At 37.1% G+C, this 22431-nt stretch overlaps 1 protein-coding gene across 18 annotated transcripts in view; it reads right to left on the reverse strand.

The window, feature by feature from the left end:
- Positions 1-22431, reverse strand: part of FAM13A (family with sequence similarity 13 member A) — a 384724-nt gene that overhangs the window by 26828 nt on the left and 335465 nt on the right. For all 18 annotated transcript variants that reach the window (XM_055384654.2, XM_055384652.2, XM_019025591.4 and 15 more), the window contains 3 exons: positions 14473-14549; positions 14044-14086; positions 5588-5735 (listed from right to left, as the gene is read on the reverse strand). In XM_055384654.2, coding sequence (XP_055240629.1) covers positions 5588-5735; positions 14044-14086; positions 14473-14549 — 268 coding nt within the window. The remainder of the gene's footprint in view (positions 1-5587; positions 5736-14043; positions 14087-14472; positions 14550-22431) is intronic.

The raw sequence follows: 22431 nt of genomic DNA on the forward strand, positions 1-22431 counted from the left end.
TTCAACTAGGTGGTCTCTGTGTATACAAATTTTTACTTATAAGAGTGTGTGATAAGATAAACTGATCTTGAATTCACTATAAAATGCTAATCATGGAACTGAACAATCATTATTTGATGCTTTGTGGCTAATGGCAGGGCCATCCATCAGTTTTCTTGTTTGTTAACACAGCTTTATTTTGTGGCTTTATTCTTGATCAGTTGCTTTACTGACAAGGAGATCAAATGTGTCCTTTTCCTAGCGTCTCCCATGGTATACAGGAAATACACAGCTGCAGTAATTCTAGCTTATCAGTGACATTTTCTCCTAAAACATATAGTTAGGGTGAATGAATTCACTTATTTTAAAATGAGAAATGTAAAACTATATGAGTTTCAACTCTAATAAAAAGGTATGCACATAGAACAGAAGTGAAAGGTTTCTCATCTATGCAACACAAAATGCTTACCTGATTCCTTTTTCTCTCTTTTCTGTTATTCGATAGTCTTATAATTTAAGGCTTCTATTCAAAAGAGTTATAAAGTGACATGTAATACACAGTTCAGTATAACTAAGGGATCAATAAAACTGTTCCCCATTTTAGTTTGAAATGATCTAAAAGCACAAGGCTCATGTTTTGATAGTTGGCACTCAACTAGAACAATAACAAAGTACTAAATAAGGTAGTGTGGTAGATAACAGGTACAATTTCACTGCCTGCCTAGAGAGCCGGTTTTGAGGATGTATTCACTGACCATTCCCTGACCATTCCCAATTGCTACTTTGGGAAATATTTTATATTTTAACTAGCAATTCTAGAGCAAGGAGAGAGATAGGGATGTTGCAAGAAAATTATTTAAAGGGAAAAACAGGAGGGATGTGAGGCTTCACACTGGACTGTCTTGCTAAACCGCCACATAAAATAAATGCATTTTCATATCTAGACCAAAGTTCCTTGTGTACAGTTAGTTTTGCTTTTAGTCATGTGTCTTGTCACAGTGAACTCTGGACATAAGTATGACATGCCTCTCTATTAAAAATTAATCCACCCAGGTCAGTTGACATTGCAGCAGGTCGGAAATAAGAGAGATAAAAGCTGCATGCTTGCTACTGAAGTAATAAAAAAAGACTAGGCCCTGGGGGAGTTCCAGTTCAGACACTATAGTACACATGGATATAACAGAAATTTTCTGTAGAAAGAGGGAACATATCTCTGAGTAATGCTAAAATGGTCACTGGGACAAGCTACTCTCTGCTTAGCTGGCTGGATCCACTTACTATACAAAAGAAAACCGGGTACTGGGATGATTGATTTCTCAAAAATCTGCACAGAATTAAGGGGGCCGACGTTTTTCACATTCCCTTTCCAACTATATTATTTAGAGCCATTACTCCTTGGCAAGATGTAACCATTTTTCTGCTCAGCTGAGCTAGGAGGTACTTGGACATCCCAGACATAGAAAGATGTAAGCCTCATTGTGGAGGCTCTTTACTGGAAGAATTTTATAAAATTTTCTTTAGTGTTCCAGAATTTAACTTTAGAACAATGTTAGTCCTATGAAATTGTTCAATTAGTCTTGTTAACCAACAGAGTTAGAAAGAACCAGAGTAGTCAGCTTTATCAATCACAAATGTAATCCTTACATTTATCTGCTTTGTCCCTGTTTGCAAAGTTAATAAGCAAGCCCTTAATAGCTCCATTTAAATCATTAATAAATGTGTAGAACAGGATAGGGCTGAGGACTTTTTACCTAATGAGAATACCCCCATTTGAGCTGACTTTGATCCATTTATCTACACATTTAAGAACAGCTGCTTAATCAGTTACTAATTCACTACCCTACCTGTCTTCTCTCCCACTTCTCTGACAGTCGGGCTATCATTAAGGGCCCGTCAAAGGCCCAGGTGAAGTCTTTTCAAATGCACCATTTCCCCAATCTAAAGTCTAGTATTAATAATATCAAAGAAAAAGGAGGTTGGTGTGACATGGTTAATCCTTAATAAATCTGTAGAGGACCTAGTAATACCAATTCCTCTTGTGTTCAGAGCCGTCCATGGCCATTCGGTAAACTGCGTTCTGGTTTCAAAGAAGGCAAACTTAGGCTGATTTTTCCTGAAACTATACTTGGAAATATTTATGGAAGATAAAACTGACACACACAGTGCCTACTATGAGCCCATACTGTGCTGTGCACTTAGCATATTTTAGCTCATTTAATCCTTGCAATAAACTTATTAAGTAGATACTACTGTATCTACTATTCATTATTACCTACTGTTACCATCCTATTTAAAGATGGGAAAATTAAGGTGAAAACCAGGGCAGGTTTACTAACTTGTCGCAAAACTGATAAGCAGCAGAGCCAGGATTTGAACCCAGGGAATCTGGCTTGTAACCACTTTGATCTATTGCCCACAAGGATATAAAACTGACATTGTTTAGAAAGAGGCATCAGGTGCAAATGAGGAGACTTTGTTACTTTGAATCATCATTTTGCTTCTTTTGGCCTCAGTATTCTCATCTGTATAATAGGAAGGTTCAAGTGGAAGATCTTTTAAGATCTCTTGTTTTTCTATGATACTTTTAGAGAATTTCCTTTCCAAAGTTATTTTCAACAAGCAGTAAGTGATGAGTTAGATATATGAAGTATCTTATGCCCTTTTAAAAATACTACCCATCTCCATTTTTTGAAATGGGGTATTGTTATGTTGCCCAGGCTGGTTTTGAACTCCTGGGCTGAAGTGATCCTCCGGCTTCAGCCGGAGTCCCTTAAGTAGTAGGGACTACAGGCGCATACCACCATGCCCGGCTTAAAATGCCCCTTTAAATTTAATTTCATCAGGACATACTGAATAGAGTAGCTGACTGCTTAAACCCCAGTGCTTACACAAGGAGTATCCTCAAATCAACATCATTGACTGCTTGGGAACATTCTAATTATGCAACTCTGAAGAGCTTTAAATAACACAGAATAGTACATTAAATCTGTATATTCATTTAACTCTGGTGATTGGAAATCCTAGTAATAATAGTCATGTGGCTAAATCAAATAATAAAACAGCTATGTATATTTAAAAAGGATAAAGTATGCTTAGTATTTGCCAGTAAGCATGACCAGACTCGGATCCTACATTCACTTTGCGAGAGTTCCATTCCACATGTCCTACGGAATCTATTTATTAGTTTCATTTCCCTTTTTGTTTCCTTGATACTGAGCCCCAGAAGCCAATGAACATCATTTTCGTGTGGAGGGGCAGTACTTAGTGAATAGCCTACTGGTGCTCGCCTCTGCAGTAAGTATTGCTTCACCTGACATTCTGCGATTCCACATTAATGTGAGAGTATGAGCTATGGTATGGGGATGGGAAGGAGCAACCAAACCAAAAAAGAGGGGATGGTGCCTTGAAGACTGGTGATGGGGGCTTGTAGGTGGATACTGGTTCAGGAGGTTTTTGGTAATTATGACTTTCGTTTACATATTTTGTTGCACTGGCTTCACATTCACAAATTCGTGCAAAGTTTATTCCTTACTGGAAAGACACAATTTTCTTATTTTAGCTATAAAAAAAGGTGATATTTTAGTGATCAGACTTATTGCTCTCGTTTTATGCAAAAATTCCTTACTTTCATTATACTTATAGCTATATTAGTGCTATAATGTAACTTGGAAAGTTACAATAAGTACATAAGCTTAAAAAAAAAAGTCACTGAAAGCAGTAATCAAATGATCAGAATGGCCTTGATGTGAATTCATGTAGATTTTAAAGATATGTACATTCAATGACAAATGCAGTAATTGGCAAAACAAAAACAAAAAAAGTTAAAGTTATTTCAAAAACTACTTGGAATACACAATCCACTTTCCCAAGCCTATTGAAATGCAACGTATTTTTTTCCAATAACTTTTAAAAAAAAATCCATCTAGATTTCTAAAATGAAATGTTGGTTCCTTCAATTATTATCTGAAGGAAAATTCTTTATGTTAATAAAATAGTTTTAAGGAAACTATAAGCTGGCTTTCAGTCACTCTGAAGAGTATTCTCAGCTTTATATTAGCATCATTTAAGTGGCTGAGAGAGATGATAAATTTATGACTAACCAAGATAAAAATAAACTGAGTCCATTTCAGGAGAAAGAAAAAATGTGGCTAATTTGAATTCTAACCAAAAATCCTAGTTTTTATCTAGAGCTTTAGGGTAGACCATATCACTAAGACGCAAATATAACATTTATTTTTTGGTTACTGTATTTTTCTTTTATTTGGGTAACAGTGACTACTATGGGACTTTTTTTGGGGGAGGTGGGGGCACAGGTTGTTTTTAATGTATGAATTAAAAACTAACGTGATTATTTCACAGTACTCAAAAATGAAAGAACAGAAAGGTACTCAGGAATATATAACTGAAATTACAAATTAAACAACCCTGCGTTTTGCTGCTCAGTGAATACATTTTGAGCTGAAAATATCTGACAAAATCTGAAATCCACTGCCTAATTATATAAAAATAACTAGAACAGGTTTCTTAGATTTCAAGGACAGAACTAGAATAAAAAACAGTTTGTTTTCACTAAAGCCCTGGATGCCAGAAATGGGGTTTACTCTTTTTCACCTGGTGGTCTTTTTAGCTCTCCTCTTGATCCTTCATCTAAGGTCATTAAGATAACTTCTTGGTTAAGAAAGAGAGGAAAGCGGGTAGGGAGAGAAGACAAGGAGATCCACGTGCTGAAACGGGACTGATTTTTCACAGCTAAGACCCCCTGGTAAGTCATTGTGTTAAGTCATCCTGCTGTATTGGAATCAGGTGCACAATTTTTCCCTCCTTGCAGCCGTCACGCACATACTGTATAGAGGTAGACTGGCATTTATTTTGGATCCACATTGGTATGTGTTTGGATGCAGACACATGGATAATGAAAGAATAAGCAGCTTGATAAAACTGCTGCAATATCGTCCCTGAAACACAATTTTGACAAGGCTACTCTCTTCTTCCTCGCAAGTACATTTCTAACGTTTTCACCAAAAGTCTCTAGGAAAAAAAAAACAATCTAAAGCACTCACTGTATTACAAGCTTTCAGTAAGATGCATGTATTCAGTGTTCTTTTTGATAAGCAAATCCCTTAAATTTGTTAACCTGAAATAAAAATTTTTCCATAAAAACAAACATAGAAACAAAGCAAACCAAAATGGGAAGGAGATTTCATGAAAGAGGCAGGCGACTGGCATGCAGCAGTGGGAGGATCGTGACACAGAAGGTAGAAATCCTAAAAGCACACCGGTTCCCTATTACTCTGCTTGGTACTATGAGGGGGAAAAGACATACACATATCAGCACTCCTGGTAAGTCACAAAGAAAAAAAAAAGGCCTGCAAGGTGACACTATGATAAAGGGCAAGCATGTTTTCTTTCTTAGATTGCAACTGCCCTCAGCAACATTTACCCTGAGGTATTCCTATGACAGGTCAAGGATTTTCGGTCATTTGGAAATGCAGTTACTTCTGCATGCATAGCTCTTTCACCCACTCTCACATAGTTACATGCCTCTCATTTGTGCTTATTTATATATGCTTTAATGATAGCAAAAGATCCAAGTATCAGACAACCCTACCTTCCCAGTTCTTTTCATCACACAATGCAGTCAGGTCCAACTGGGGCACTTCAGAGACAAAGCTCTCCTCCTGGTCACCGGCATCTTGATTTCTCTGCTGTTTGGTGTCAGATAGGCTGGGATGCTCCTGGATCTTCATTGTGGGGCTCTGCAATAACAGCACAATGTCCCCAAATATCTACTGCTCACCAAAACCCAAAGACGTCTGCAGCAATTCCACTCCTTCAGGATAAAACCTTCCAAGTCACAGCTGCTAATGCATCCAGCACAGAAATAAAAATCATGGCTTGATGCCCCCCAGATCCTAGCTGGCCACTTGCATGCAGAAAGCAACTGTCCATCTGTGCTCCTTTAACTTTCCCCAGGCTGCTCTTCCCGATAACTGCAGGCAGCTGACAGTCTTGGTGATTACTGATTGGGGCCAGGAATGAGGGAAAGGAGTTTGGTGTTTTCTTAAAGGAGTATGGCTCTCATGACTGTAAACAACAACAATGAAAACCGGGCTACTGCTGTTGCTAAGGCTGTAGTAGCAACATGGTGTCTTTCGCAGGTGGACTTCTTTGCCCCTTAGGTAAACAGTCCTGCAAGCCAGGAATAGAGGCTGTGTACGTGAAAGCTCCCCTGCCGGCCCTGGCTGCTTAGATCAATTAAGCGGGGTAGCTGCACATTCCCAGATTTCCTGTGGTTGTTTTCTCACTGAGTATTGGGAGAACAGACTATTTATGGAGGAGCTCTGGGTATTAAAGCATTGTTGCGCAAATTCAAACAGCACAGGGGATTGGCGTCTCATCTCAGCTAGCAGTAAAGAATACGGACTCTGGAAATGAGCCAAAATTACACAGGGAGCAATTTTTTTTTTTAAGTAAAAAGTCAAGAGCTGGCAAGTCAGTGATGCATAATTCATGTCTTACAAATATGCAACTGTCACTTGTTTTCCTACTATTCATCTACTCTGAATATTAAATACTTGGCTACACTTGGTTTTGCTTATTGGTGGCACCCACACCAGGCTAGGACATCTGAGGGATGGAGAAATCCTCCCCAAAAGGCTGATATTCAAATTAATAATTTTATGTTTAAACAAACTGCACTGGAATTAATTTTTTTTAAACCTTGCTCTCTGGGCAATTTGTAAATTCAACCATTGTCACTCTTCCCTGTCTCACACAATGATAAACAAAAGTGTTTATGAAACAGTTTGCTCACAAATGTATTCCTTAAGTAGCACAGATGGGTACACAAGATTTTCTTTAGGAGTAACTAGAAATGTATTTTGGCAAATATACTATCATTAAATGAAAAAACTAAGAACATCTGGAAATCATAAGTGATTTCATTAATGTATGAGAAACGTTCCTATGCTGAAAGCACTACTTAAGACTTGCAGCTACTTTTAATAGCCACCCAACCCACTTTGAAATCATCAGGGAATAGCCAGGGCTTTTTACTATTATATTTCCATGAAATGATGCATGGAGACATATTTTCTTCACATTTGGGATAAAATGAAATACCATCAATCGGGTCCTGATGAGATACTAAAGTCTTATAGAAATGCCAAGTATATCTGGAGATTTAAGATAGTTTAAAAATGCAGTTTGTTTACTGGGGAAAAAGCCAGATTAGGCATTTATGTCACAAAAAGTATTTTTCCCTTAAGCTAAAGCCTAAGTGGACCAGGGTTAAATGCCCAAATCTAGTTCTCAGCTTTTTAAGTTACAAAGCCACTCAGTTACCAATCATGAGTGTGCCTGGGTTGCGGGGGAGGGATCGTGGGTGGGGGGAAGCAAAAGAGAGTAAGAATATGCATACAGCAAATAAGCATTTTCTCAAAAAGATTTATAATGCTTATTACCTTTACAGACATCAAAAAATACTAGAAATATGATTTCATTTTTAAAGTATGGTATTTCCTTCACAAGGAACATACATCAAGTCATTTAAGCCCTCATGCCATGGAAAGGACAAGGGTTTTGCTTACAGGCAGACCTGGGTTTGAAGCGTGGCTCTGACATTTACTAGCCTGGTGCCCTGGCTGAGTTGCTTCCCTTCTCTGAGCCTCCATTACCTAACATTTAAAATGGCATAAGTGACACCAATTTTGCAAAGTTCTTTTGAAGATCTGTCAGAAGGTATGAAGGGCCTTCAGCATGGTGTCTGGGGGCAAGAGAGACACAAATGGAAGCCATCATTCTTTCTCTACTATTTGACACCGTATGAAGACAAATGAATAAAACACTGGCACACCTCAAAATTGCTAGAGAGGGGAATAGGAGACAAGGCAAATACAATTGCAATTTGAGGGGAAGCATACTACAACAAAGGATGGAAGACAATGTTAAATGCATTATGAAAAAATATTAGTGAAAAGAGCCAGTAGTGTATCCGTCATGAATCAGCAACAGAAATTTTGATTTGGGGGCAGATAGGTGTGGGCTGGAGGGGTGAGGGAGGACGGCACATCACACAGAAGGAAGGAGGAATAACAAGTGCAAATGCAGGCATGACAGCGTGGCATGCTGGGCCACAGCAAGAGAAGAGTTTCAGGGTAACCAGCCCTTAGGACAGGAAGGGGGAATGGGACATGACAAGGGTGTCAGCTAAGTAGATGCTGGACTGTGAAAGGCCTCATATGCCGGGCTAAGTATTATATACTTATATATTCAATAAATGTTATGGCATAATAGGGCTGCCTATTATGTCTTTAGAGATACAAAGACAAAACTTATTAATTCAAAAGAAATGATTTTTCAGTACCTACTATTTGCTAGATTTTTTTTTCACACACTGGGAAAACTATGGTGGACAAAATAAAATCTCTGCCATAATGAGTCTTACAGAGAGGACAGTTAATCAACAAAAACCTGTTAGGGCTCTGGAGAAAAATAAAGGGGTATAAAAAGTAAAAGAAAAATAAAGTAAGAAGGATGTTGGTGGTAGCAGTTGAGGCCTCTGTTTTATATTGAGTGGTCAGGGACAGTCTCTGTGATAAAGTGACAGGAAGTGAGAAAGTGGGCCATTTGTGAAAAGAGCATTCCAGGAAGAAAGAAGACAAGTGCAAAGGCCCTGAGGCACGGTCAGTTTTTCTATGTTTCAGGAATAGTACAGAGGTCAGTGTTTCTGGAATCCAGCAAAGGACAGCCAGAGCCACCATAAACAGAGGATGAGGATGTGTCATATATAATGAGGCATTCGGTCATTCACATCATAGACCTATGTCAACTTACATGAGCTTCCATACTTCCTGGCTGATTTGTGGCACAGCAGTGGAGAGATCCCTCCTACACAAACCTACACCAGCTGGCACAGTCCTGGACACACTAACCACAGCACACCCTAACTGCATGTGGAAATGCACGTACAGGCTGGCCCTGTCCTGCTGTGCTCCCATCAATCCCTGGGGTTGCTTTCTTACTTGCCCAAGTCCCAGCTTTTGGCCCTGCTGGTCTATGATGTGACAGGGTTGCCTTGCCTGGGGCTGCAGACTGCTGATGGTTTTTTGTGCATGTGGGTGCCAGGGAGGCTGTCCTATGTCCTATGGCCCATGGTGAAGTTCTTTAGGCTCCATAAACACTAGCATAAAAACTGCTGTGCCTTCAAATGTTAGCCTAGTCTGGGTGAAGCACCTTGCCCAGTTGCTCCATCCTCTCTAACACGGCTCTTCATATAGTAGTGCAAATATTATCTGTTTCTCCTACTAGATCATTAAGGTTAAAATGTCAAAAGCATTCTCAAATATAAAAATATTTTTGGTTTTAACTTTTGTTGTTTACATGTCTAATATCTTCTGTTAAATCACAAAGTAAATCAATTTCACAATTTTGAACTCCAAGATCCTTGTACTGTGATGTCATACACTAAACATTGTCAAAAATGCTGCACTATATGAAAACACACCAAATATCTGTGTATTGAAACAAATTTAGTGTTTGGCTCTTAGGTGAGACAACAGAGTATGGCATATTAGGATGGGTTTTAGAGGCAGAGACTCATGTTTAGATACTAGCTTTACTAGCTGCAAGACTTTCAGTGAGTAAATTTCTTTGAACTTCAGCTTTTTTGTTGTTCCTCGAATACAGGAACAAGACTTTGTAAGGTTTGTAAAGATTAACATGAAAAACGTGTATAAAACAGCCTATAGGAACTATAAAAAATGCTACTTCCATTTATACCCTACCTCCCTTTCCCATTCATTCATTCATTCATTCATACATTTGGCAAGCGTTCATTGAACACATATATGTCCTTGGCACTGGAATTTAGCAGTAAGCAAGATAAGGGATTTGGTGCAGGAGAGAGACACTGAACATACAAGTGCCAAGTATCACGCGTGTTATAAAAGAAATTTAGGATGCCAGGGGGCAAATATGAAGAGAGCTCATCTCTCCTGGGGCCTCAGGTAACATTTCGCATTCAGATCAAGGAGCCATTAATTATGAAGCTATCAGTCTAATCTTTGCCAAGACTTGTCCCTGTCCAGCTGGACCTACCTTTTTCTATCCCCAGACTTTATTTGATCCTGCTCTTTCTCTGGCTTCAAATAGTTGGTGAATTTTTGTTTTATTCCTTCCATTGCCCTGCACAGGATATAGTTAAGTGGCCTAATAGTTTATCAGAGCCAGGAATGACAATATCAGAAAGTATGCTGTATAATGCAGTTTGCACAGGAAGAAACTACAGTATTAACAGAAGAACTACACAGAACCATAAACATTTTTTGTTTGGCCTGACAATAAAGGAAAGTGGAAATAAATTTTCAAAATCCATGTGAACTCCAAAGCTTCATTAGGCTTTGGCTATTGGATTGATTTGGAAGCGAATTTGAAGTAAATAGAGCTTGTTAATTTTTCTGGTTATAATATTAAAACAAAGTCCTAAAGCTTCCATGAAAACAGTGAAGTCAAAATAACAGTCATCCATTCCATAAATACTTTTCAGAAATTCACTTTTTCAGGTCAAATAAAAGCCTGCACTTAATATCTTGTGATAACTAATATTAATTCTCAGTCTTGATTGAAAAGCCTTGTCTCCTCTCCTTCTTTCTCTCTTCTCTTTTCCTTTTTTTTGAAGCAGGATAAGAAACATGGAACTAGTCTTTTTTTTAAAATTATGAATGTCTTGTTTGTTATCAAAGGTATGCTTCTAAGCTCTCTTAAGCAGTAGGCTTAGAAAGCATAAAGAATGTAAAAATATTTTGAAAGAACTTAACACTTCACTGACCTTGTAATTCTGACATAAAATGATCTCTCCCAGATAATGTAATTCCCTCACATGCAGTTAATAATTCTTACTTGTTTTGACTTCTCAACAGAGATTCATTGTAAGGTTTTAGTTTTAATATTCTGGGTTTTATAGAGAAGTATAAAATATTTTCATCATAGAAAATAGGGATTAAATTGAAGCGTAAAGTATAAACTCCCTTGGAAACAGAACTCTGAAAATCTGTAATTTCAGGGATATCTTTTAGAATCTAGAAATTGCTAGTTTTAAGGATGACCTCTCTTCTGGATACTTGTAGTTTGTTAAAAGAGTTAATAATACACAGAAGAACAAAGACTCTAGATTTTGCATGCCCAGGGAGCAGTGTGCTAGGCTCTTCCTTATGTTATCTCATTTCACATTGCCCAGATAGGATATTTTATTAAAATGTCAGCCTTTCTGAACCTTCCTGAAGAAATTGTACTTTAATTTTGGACATTTCAAAGTGACTCTTGACTTTTTTTCTCATTGCCAGTGTGTCACTAAACAAATTTTAATCCAAACCACATAAGGAACTCTCAAGAAATAGAAATGGGTAACTATTATTGACCAATGCCCATCTGAGATCTCAGGAGAATCTCTTTTTGGACAATATTAGTTGCATAATTAAAATAAATTAAAAAGATATGAAACAAAGGGATAAGCCCATGTTCACTTTCAACACATACCTTCAAACAAAACACATTAAAGGCTGCAAACTGATTATTTAAAAACTGGGGTCACAGTTGTAACTTCATTTGCCTTTGAGCAGCAGATCTAAGAGAAGCCTCTCTCTGCCTGTCTCTAAAGAGCATTTCTGAGGCTGAAAACAAATGTTCCTCATTCTAACAGGAATAGTAGTCCTCCCCAAAAAAATCACCTTTCCCCAAGAGCTGTTGTTTGCTATGTTATCTTATGTGAATCTGAGAGTTTACAAGGAGAATTTTAAATGAAAATATCAATAAGGACGAAGTCTGTCTTAATGGAAAACAAAATTAGAAATATTACAATATATATTCAATAGTCGGCATGTAAAATCTGATGTCTCAATCTTATGCAATGAGACCTGAAACAAAATAAATACTGGTTAAACAGAACTCTAGGAGGAGTAACCAAAGTATAGACTTATTTTTCATCACTGAAAATGAAAGATTATTGATGTTTTCACTAGAAAACTAGATTAAATATTGGGTGGTGTAAGTTTTAGGAAGTACTACATATATTAAAAAGTAATAACAGCACACTGAAACAAGGGAAAAAGCTTTACAAAATGGAAAACAGTTCTTTTCACTGTCTTTCATGGATAATAACAAAATAAATTTCCTTCAGTGAAAGAAGCACATACTTTCACAAGTAGAAATCATCCCAATCTTGTGGAATGATGTCTTATTTTTCTCCTTTGGTGCAGCTGTGGTAGAAAGGTGACATGGAGAGCTTAGTCTAGATTTTAGTTCGCCACCTAATTTTATCTCCTAACTGAAACCATCATGTTATTATTAGTGAATGCCTAAGCAGTGCCAGCAGTGGCACTGGGCACGATTGGTGGCTGCACATGGGTAACACACAGAAGAAGAGGACTTGGCACATGGAAGAACGATGTGAGATTGTTTCCCCATGATTCATCCACTGCCCTGGGAGCTGTCCACCAAAGACCAAGGCAGACTGAGTTCAGTTTAGTTTGCCATTTAGTTTGTGTGCTACTTGGAATTTATGAGTTAATGCTATGAAGTCCATCCACAAAAGTTACTTTTATTCCCTTTTATCTCATAAAAGAAAACAGGCATAAAAGGAAAGAACTGAGGAGACCTCTCCAGGAGACTGGCAAAGCGATTTTCTTTAAAATCATGTTAGATAGGAGAAGAGTAGGTGCTTGCTGTGAGCAGAGGAAGATGGCAGTGAAAGGATAAAACCATAAAAAACAAAACACAACTTGACAATATCATGGGGGAAACATGATCTTTAAAAGGATGCCTAGAGACAAGGAAAGAATGTCAGCTTGTTGCTTGGGTCCCAAGGAAGGAGGCAAAAATGAGTTGGAAATAGATGAAAAAAGTGGCTCAGAAGCTGTGAGGTCAGAAAGAGGAAGCATTCCCCTTCTATTATCTGGCTAAATTATCTGGTGAAGAAGTATATATAGGACAAGAATTGAATACAGGAGATATGAGGAGTCTACAGCATTAGCGTCTGTTCAGGGACTGCGGATTAGTTTCTAGGAATTTTATGCACATTTTTTAATGATAATACAATTTTCTAAGAGGGTCTGTAGCTTTCTGATTTTTAAGCTGCTATGCTGTAAAACTCCATGGGGGAATAGACTGTGGTTGTCATTAAATCCCAGCTCCTAGCACAGTACCTGTTCCTAGTAGGATTTAATATATGTTGTTGAATAAATCCATCAGTGAATTAGGTCAGTGCCCAACAGAGATTAAGAATCATTGGGTTAGATTCTTTATATCAAGAGTTCTCTTTATATCAAGAGTCAGAATTTAAGAGTAGGTTAAGAAAAACTTTAATTCTTGAAAAGCAAAACTGATAATAATGAAGGTGGAGTTGGAAGTATTTGGAGGTAGCAGATTGCATACACATACGTGAATTAAAAATGATGCTCAGCACACTGAATGGAAGCTGGAATTGGGAGCAAGGGAAACCAAATACTTGGGTCAGCATGGTGATGCCTGAGAGGAGAAGTGGGAGGTCAGGAAAGTAAATGAAACTTGAAGATACAGATGACATAACGGAGGTGAGAGACTTTTCTTCTCCAATGTTTATTTAAGATGAGAGACAAAACTCAGCAAACAAATTGGATTAAAGTAACTCAAAGTGAATTTGTGTTAATTTGAAGATTCATGACCTAATCCTTGTGACTAAGACTCACTACCTATATATTTCAATCACTTAAAAAATGCATCAAATTGTGGAAAATAAAACCAGTAGCTTTGGCTTTTTTGTTTTGTTTTACTTTACAGAAAATCTAAAGAGAAATCCCTGTGCTATTAAAGTTGATCATCATAAGCAAAACAAAATAATTCACAAAGGAAAATAATGGAGCTCTTATGATTTCTCAAGGAATCTTTAAGTTTGGTATTTGCCTTTCTAATCAATCACAGTCATATTACTTATCTCAATGTCCCTTATTGGCAGACTAATATTTCAGAGGTACACTCAAGAGTGGATGAACAGCCCCGTCACAGTCTTACTCTTGCTTGTTAGCTACTCACCTCAAAATGCTGAGTGTGTCCACCATCTTTTTCATTTCCTTTCCTATAAATAATGGCAACAACAAAAAAATCATAAAATATCTACTTGTTTTATAACAATGTTTTTCATCCACTGATATTATGATTTTAAGAGTATGTTGAGTAGCTCTAAGCCAAATACTTATAAAATTCAAAAACAAAACACAAAACAAAAAATTAATCAAAACAAAGCAAACTGGAAACACAAATAAACATGACTATAGTTATTTGCCTTCAATAGCACTGTGATAGATTTTCTATTCTAAGCATTTTCTTTGCTATACAATATTGCTGGTAAATATATAGTCCTTTAATTCCATTCTTTTTAGTTCTTATAATTCACATTGCATTACATGAAAATAACCTTTTCCTGCCCTTGGAAAGAATATTAGGAGACAATTCTAAAATTACCTTTCATCAGACATCCATTCAAAATCATCAGGTCCAGTTCTCTCATGAGATCGTGTGGAATTGAGACTTTCCATATTCTGTAACAGAACCATTATTGGTTGCCTAATAGGAATGGTAAGAAATATGCAACACAGACCCTCCTTTCTTTAAAATAGAAAAATCAAATAATATGTATATATAAACTAATTCTAGTCCTCATATTTTTATCTTTGTTTAAACTAGTAAAATTATGACAGTTTATTATATCCTGCTTGCATAGAATTGTGTATTGAACTTTATCATCCTTTTAACAAACATATGTGACAGCATCACAGAAATGGCCATTGTGCCCTATAATGTCTCCCTTAGGTATTATCCACATTGGACAGCTAAATAGCAAAACCCAGATTGTTAGAGAATCAGGGTGGGTCAGACTTAGAATTGAGGAATCTGACATCGAATCTCATCAGAAACTGATGTACAATTCACTCTCTCTATCTATATAAGAACGTATATATACATATGCACACACACATTTATGTATATTCAGTGTACATTGATAAGATTGAAGGTAGAGTATACACATATATGTGTATATATGTATATACATATATATGCACACACACATATACATACTCAGTGTATACTGCCAATATTATCTAGAGTAACATGTAGCTTATACCTAAGCTGTAAAATATCTATAAACAGAAATGAAAATTTAAGAACCTTTCTTTTTACAGTATTTAATGTTAATCTTATATTAGCCAAGATGGAAAAAGTAAAGACAGAAAACCTAATTTGAATAGTATGTATTTTCGGCTGACCAGGTGGGGTTAATGCTTACCAGGAGGCATATATGTAAGATATCTTTGACTGCCTCTGTGAGTATGGCCAATGCTTTCTAAATATCATTCCGGTGACTGCCACAGAATAAGTAAGCCATTTCCTTGAAGGGAGATTACAAATAAGCAAACAAGAGAATATCTGAATTCAGCAAACTCAAAAACATAGCTGCCTTGGAAATTTGGACCTGAATTTTGTTGAACTCAGATTTATATCTGCATTAAAAGGATATTAAGCATAATCCACTCATCCTGTGTCATCAAAGTAAATTATACATATATGAAAGTAACATGTTCATCTACCTATCAATAACACCATTATAATAAAACCCTTTACTAAGTAAATCTAAGATTCACAATAATCCCATGAAATTGGCAGTTACAACGATCTCCACAAAATAAACACATAAAGCAGAAAACTAATCTTTGGCTTCATAGATAGCTGAATTATTTTCCATTTATATTGGTTTTGCCAATTTGCCTGGAATTCTCAGTTTGACACCCTGCGCTCCATTAAAGAATAGAAACAAAGGGAGATAATATAACATAATAATTATGACGGTGGCTCTGAATCAGAATACTTGGGTTAGAATTCCAGTTCCACCATTTGCCAATTATATGACCCTACTTGAGCCTTAATTTCCTCATCTGGAAAATGAAGATGGCAACAATATGGTCTAACATAGGGTGGTCATGAGGATTAAATAAAATGATATGTAAAGTACTAGAATAATGACGGGCGTGGTGGCTCACACCTGTAATCCCAGCACTTTGGGAGGCTGAGGCGGGCAGATCACAAGGTCAAGAGATCGAGACCATCCTGACTAACATAGTGAAACCGCATTTCTACTAAAAATACAAAAATTAGCTGGGTGTGGTGGCACATGCCTGTAGTCCCAGCTACCTGGGAGACTGAGGCAGGAGAATTGCTTGAACCTGGGAGGTGGAGGTTGCAGTGAGCCGAGATGCACCATTGCACTCCAGCCTGGCGACAGAGCAAGACTCTGTCTCAAAAAAAAAAAAAAAATAAAAGTATAGAATAATGCCTGGTACATTTAATGATTATTATTATTAATATAATTAATGAATTGTTGATGTTATTGTTTCTGAAGCTATAATATCTCCAAGGGAAATATTTTATTGTTATTTGTTATAATATCTCCAAGATATTTGTTATAATATCTCCAAGATATTTGTTATAATATCTCCATGGAAAATATTTTACTGTTACTTGTTCACAGTTAAGACACTGTCCCAAAAACAGGAAATACAGTGTTTGTGTCTGCCATTAGAATACTAGAATACTGAGCATTAATTTACACACTTAGATAATTTTAGAATGGATCTGAGAAATTAAAAATTACAACATTCAATTATATTCATACCTCTAAAGTTTGAGTTAGAAGAGGCCTTTATAAAATGGCTCCCATTAAATCAAGAATAATTGCTCTAATTACCTGAATGTGACTTTCCTGATGAAGAGGGTTGTATCTATGACAAAGAATCTTTGTTCCCATTGGTAATCTTCAACAGATTATCAGACTCTTTAGTGTAAGATCTAGTGCAATAGTATTAGGTTTTCCTAAAGCTCTGAAACATGAATTCCAAAGGAAAGCACAACCCTCTCTATCTTCAGATCACTTCACAACAGTGTCAATGAAATGATACATTCATAATTACGTGTAAATGACTATTTCCAAAGAACTAAACATTTTCAGATCAAGGCTAAGAAATATTCAGATCCTTCCTGTAGGAGATAGCTTAAAAGAAAAAATAAATAAAATAAAAAAGAAATATTCAGGAAGAATAAGAGTGAACAGAAAATAAACCATAATAGCATTATATAAATTTAGAGATATTTCATTTAGAAGATGTTAGAAGATTGATTTTTTTTTTCCTAAACAGAGGAACCAAAATGTAATTGATACAGGTGTTAGGAACTACAGAATAAAGTTAGTTAGGTCACACAATAGAAAGCTTTGCAAAAAGCAGTTGTGAGATGTGAGAAAGCTTAGCTGATCTCCAGTGTTAAAACAAGTATTAACTTCTTCAACTCCATCCCTACCACTTTTTACATGTTTTATCCATATGTTTAAGAACTCTCCAATGATTTGAGGTTTTGTAGACATAGTTCACAAAGGCTGATTTCCAATATTGTTCGATATTCTTCTCTAAGGCTTTTTTGTAATTCTAATTGTCATGTTATTTCTGTGCACATTTGAGACTGCTGAATATTCATTGTCTGGTTTCACTAAAACAGCATGCAGGTACACAATGTTCCTTTCCTAAGGTAGCTGGGTTGCACCTATACCTTTTGGAAATGGAAAATCTGAAGAATGTTACAACCCGGAAAGCATTTTTTTTTTCAGAATGAAACTAACAAGGGTAGTAAATATCTATGAGTACAGTAACAAAACTATGTATTTCCATGGGCACAATACATTTTGTAAATTCTAATTTGTATTCTTTGTCTTGGGGTTAGGGAGGAATGATTAAGATAAAGAAATAGATCAGTAATCTCTCTACTTCACTAAGATGAGGGAAGGAAAAAGTGTAATATACAGGTCAAAATAATGCTGAAATGCAGAATGCTTTTGAGAAGTACGCCATTAGACCTTCAAATGTGCTGTAGGTGCTAATAGTACTTGTCTAACAAGAAAATATTGAGTCATTGTCTTTTGAAGGTTTTAAACTGTTTTATGTCCCAAACACATCCCTACCAGGCGTGGTAAAAGAGTAGTCCATTAATGTTTTCATTGATTAGAGGTTGAAGTAATAGAATATTGTGGAAGTGTTTTATTGCATTAACTTTTATTTTAATTCCTCTTCTAAATTTGGGATGTTTTAAAGGTAATAGGTAATTTTTAAAAAGCAGCAAAGAAGAAGATTGTGACTTTAGGTCTAATTTAATAAAGCTGCTTCTTGTATTGCAATTATTTTCAACCAGATAAAGCCTAGTTTATAATCCATAAAATTTTGACTCATATAAGTCCTATCAATGACTTTCAAAACACAGATTCACTATGACATAATTTATTTTGATAATTTTGGGGTGTCAGAGGAACTAAATTTTAAAAACCATTCTCCTTAATTATAAAGATAAACTCAAGTCTAAAAGAGCAAAAGCCTTGATAAAAGTTCATTTTAGACTGTGGAATTTGTTTTTGATTATTTTTCTTTCTCCCTCTCTGTGTTGGCATTGAAAGCTAGGCTCAAAACCTGTTTGACCACTGACTGAAGCACTTAAAAACCCTTGGAACAAAAACAAATTCATCTTCTAAAACTGTAAAATGCTGACAAAACCTTAATAGAGGACACACACAAAAATGCCTCTCTCAATATACAAACAGCTCAATCTGAAGGCTACAGGAATGCTGTTAGTCAAAACAGGTTCATTATTCTAACCTTCAGCTCTAAGAGGAGAATATTTGATAGAGTCTCGTTAAGAAAGGATTAATAGCATATTTGAATTCCTTTTTGTACCCTTTTGTACATTTTATGTTTTATTGCTTAAAATTGTATAAGCTCATTCATATTCAAAAAGAACTACTGGTATCATAAAAGATGCCTATGAAAGAGTTTGCTAGCTGTCCACCCAAACCCATGCTACACTTTTTCCACCATAATAAAGTAGCTAGATGTCCAGCAACAATATATTTCCCAGCCTCTCTTGTGATCTGGTACAACCATGTGACTAACTGTTCTCCAATGGGATGTGAGAAGTGATATATGTGGCTTCCAGACCTGGCCAATACAATGCCTCACCAGGTACAGACACTCTTCAACTTACCATGGAGGTTATATCCCAATAAACCCATGGTAATTAGAAAATATCATAAGCCAAAAATGCATTTAGTACACTTAACCTACTGAACAGCATAGCTTAGCCTAGCCTAAACATGGTCAGAACACTTACATTAGCTTACAATTGGGTAAAATCATCTAACAGAAAGCCCATTTTATAACAAAAGTGTTGAATATCTCATGTAATTTACTGAATACTATACTTACTGAAAGTAAAAAATCAGATGGTTGTATGGATACTCAAAGTACAGCTTCTAGTGAATATGTATAGCCTTCTTTCCTTACTCAATAGTACACAAAAGAAAGGAATCCTAGATGTGTGTATAAACATGAGGAGACTGATGTAAGTTAGAAGAGTATTCACTTTTCATAGATGAAAGGTAGGCTGTGGTTAGAACACAAAGATGGACCTTTGGTGTTATGCAAAGGAGGCAGTGGGGGAAAGCTGTTGGAGTTCTTGATAAGATGGTCTTTAGATCAAAGTGATTTATGATCACACCACTCCTCTTGTCCATTGTGTTCCATCCCCTATCACTGACTCAAGAACATTGCTCCTGCAATGGATTCTCTTGCGTCGTCATCTCCTCCTCTCTATTGGCTTGTCTTACACAAATATTCTGTAACATCACTGCCTTCTAAAAACTGTCTTCATCTTGTATTCTCTCCAACTGCTACCTCATTTTTCTTCCCCCTTGTAGGGCAAAACCTGTTCAAAGACCTTCCATACTGGTAGTATCCAACTCATTTCCTCTTAGGTTTTCTTGAACCCACTTAATCAGGCTCTTCCTGCCTCTTCCCACCAATAGAGCTCCCATCAAGGTAGCTGTGGGTTAGCTAGATATATGTGAAATTATCACTCACTCCCTATTCCAATTTGTTTATTCTAATTTTCTCTGGACCTAAATCTAATGAGGCTCTTGCCTCCATGTTGCACTGGAGATTGGCAGCAGCTCCTTCTTAGTCCCTTGTGGTGCTCCCTTGTCATCTGCTTACCCCCTAAATGCTGGTAGGTCTCAGGGCTTAGTCCTTGGACCCTTTCTTTTTACCCTTTGTACTCAGTCCTTTGGTGTCAGCTTATCCACTCTCAAGGCTTTAAAAACCAACTGTGCGCCAAAGACTTCCAAAATTATTTATTTCATCTCTCCCTTGACCTCCAGATTAATATATCTAACTGCCTACTTGAATTCTTTACTAGATTATGTCAATTATTTTACTTTAGTCCTTATCCATTTCTCATCACCCCGTGCACTATACTTAACACAGTTGCCAGAGTGATCCTTTCATAAGGTATATCACAAAATGGCTTCCTTCCCCTCTCAATCCTCTGTGGCTCCTCATCCTACTTAAGGTAACTGCTAAAGTCCTAAAAATGGCTAGGAAGCTTTAGGTGATCAGGACCTCTGCTACATCTTTGACCTCATCTCCTACAATGCTCCTCTCAACTCTGTTCTAACCATGGCCACCTCTTGCCTGTCCTCAAAGGCTCAGCATGCTGCTGCCTCTGCCTGGATTTTCTCTCTCCAGATATCCTGATGGCTCATTCCCTCACCTCCTTCAGGCCTCTGCGCAAGCATCATTTTCAGTGAGGCCTGACTTGAATGTCCTCTACGATATCGATCCTTTACCTCTTACCACTTTCCATCCTCTTTACCCTGCCTTATTTCTCTCCACAGCATGTATTGCCATCTAACTAGATATTTCTTTCCTATCTATCTCATTTTATGAGACTGTAAACTTCAGGAAGGCAGAGTGTGTGTCTGTTTTGATCACACTGTGTCCTTAGTGTTGTCATATAGTTAGTTGTTGTGTGATTGAAGGAATAAATAATTTTAAGTCAGTGGTTCACATTGTTGGGCTTTTTTACATTATACTTGATACCACCCAGAAAATCATGGTCATGTGGTTTTTTAACAGGAGTTCTTGCTGAGTTGTGTTACACTGAAAACAATGTTTCAGTTCTTGCTGAGTTGTGTTACACTGAAAACAACTGTTTTGTAGCAGCAGACATGTTCTGGAGAGGAAAGTGAGTAGAAGCTTGGAGACATGTTGGCTGGCTGTTTCAATATTCCAGACTAGTTACAATAAGAGCCTCAACTATGTAATGGCAATGCAAAAAGGGAAAGGAGATGCACGTAATATTTTTTTAAAAAGCAGAATCAACTAAATTTGACACATGATTGAAATGTTGAAGGAAGGATGGAGGTGAGGAAAAGGAAAGGACTTGGAAAATGACTAAGGAGACGATGATGTGATTGAATCAGATGGGACTCTTGAATGAAAAAGAGATTGAGGAGAAGATGATGAGTTTGGTTTCAACATGTTGACTTTAAAGTATTCTCTGGGGTGAACTGCAGACAGAATCCATCAAATGTTAATTTGTAAGTCATTTGTAGAGGGGTGACAACTGAAACCATGGAACTGGAAAAGCTCTGAAAGTTCAGATAGAGAAGAGATATGAGACAAAAATCTAGATAACATTTAAATCCAAGCATGATTTATGGGAGCTTAGCCAGAGAAGGATACAGCAAAGAAGAAAACAGTCATTGTGGTATGAGGACAAGGAGAGGTCAACATCATTCAGACCAAGGGAGAAAGGGTTCAGACAAAGAGCCACAAAGTATCAAACACCCCAAGGCCTTGAGGAGGCCAAGAACTAGATGAAGTCATAGCACAGGGACCAGTCATAGCACAAAAGACCAGTAGAGACATTAAGAAAGGTTCTGTAGAGAATGGGGTTGGAGTTCGGGTTGGGGTTGGGGATGGAATCTAGACTATAGGGAATGATGTATAAATATGAAAAGAAGAATGGGGTCTGGGCATGGCACCTCACTCCTGTAATCCCAGCACTGGGAGGCTGAGGTGGGAGGATCATTTGAGGCCAGAAGTGTGAGACCAGCCTGGCCTCACACTTCTGAAACTCTGTCTCTACAAAAAATTTTAAAAATTAGCTGGGTGTGGTGGCACATGCCTATGGTCCCGGCTACTTGGGAGGCTGGGGCAGAAGGATCCCTTAAGCCCAGGAGTTGGATGTTGCAGTGAGCTTTGATCATGCCGCTGTACTCCAGGCTGGATGACAGAGTGAGACTCTGCCTCTTAAAAAAAAATAGAAGAACTGAAACTAACAAGTACAGACTGTTCAAAATGTGTGATGGTAAAATGAAGAAGAGAGATTGGCCATCAGAGCAGAGGGAGCAGAAACATATTTACTGTGTTCAGTTTTACCTATTCTTTAGCACATTTAGTTGCATTTAAATCTCACAAAAAAACACAATCTCACAAAAAACTGCTATTTTACAGATGAAGTAAAAGGCTAAGTAACGTGCTTTACTTGCCA

Source organism: Gorilla gorilla, chromosome 3 (genome assembly GCF_029281585.2).
Source record: "Gorilla gorilla gorilla isolate KB3781 chromosome 3, NHGRI_mGorGor1-v2.1_pri, whole genome shotgun sequence".
Taxonomy (NCBI): Eukaryota; Metazoa; Chordata; class Mammalia; order Primates; family Hominidae; genus Gorilla; species Gorilla gorilla.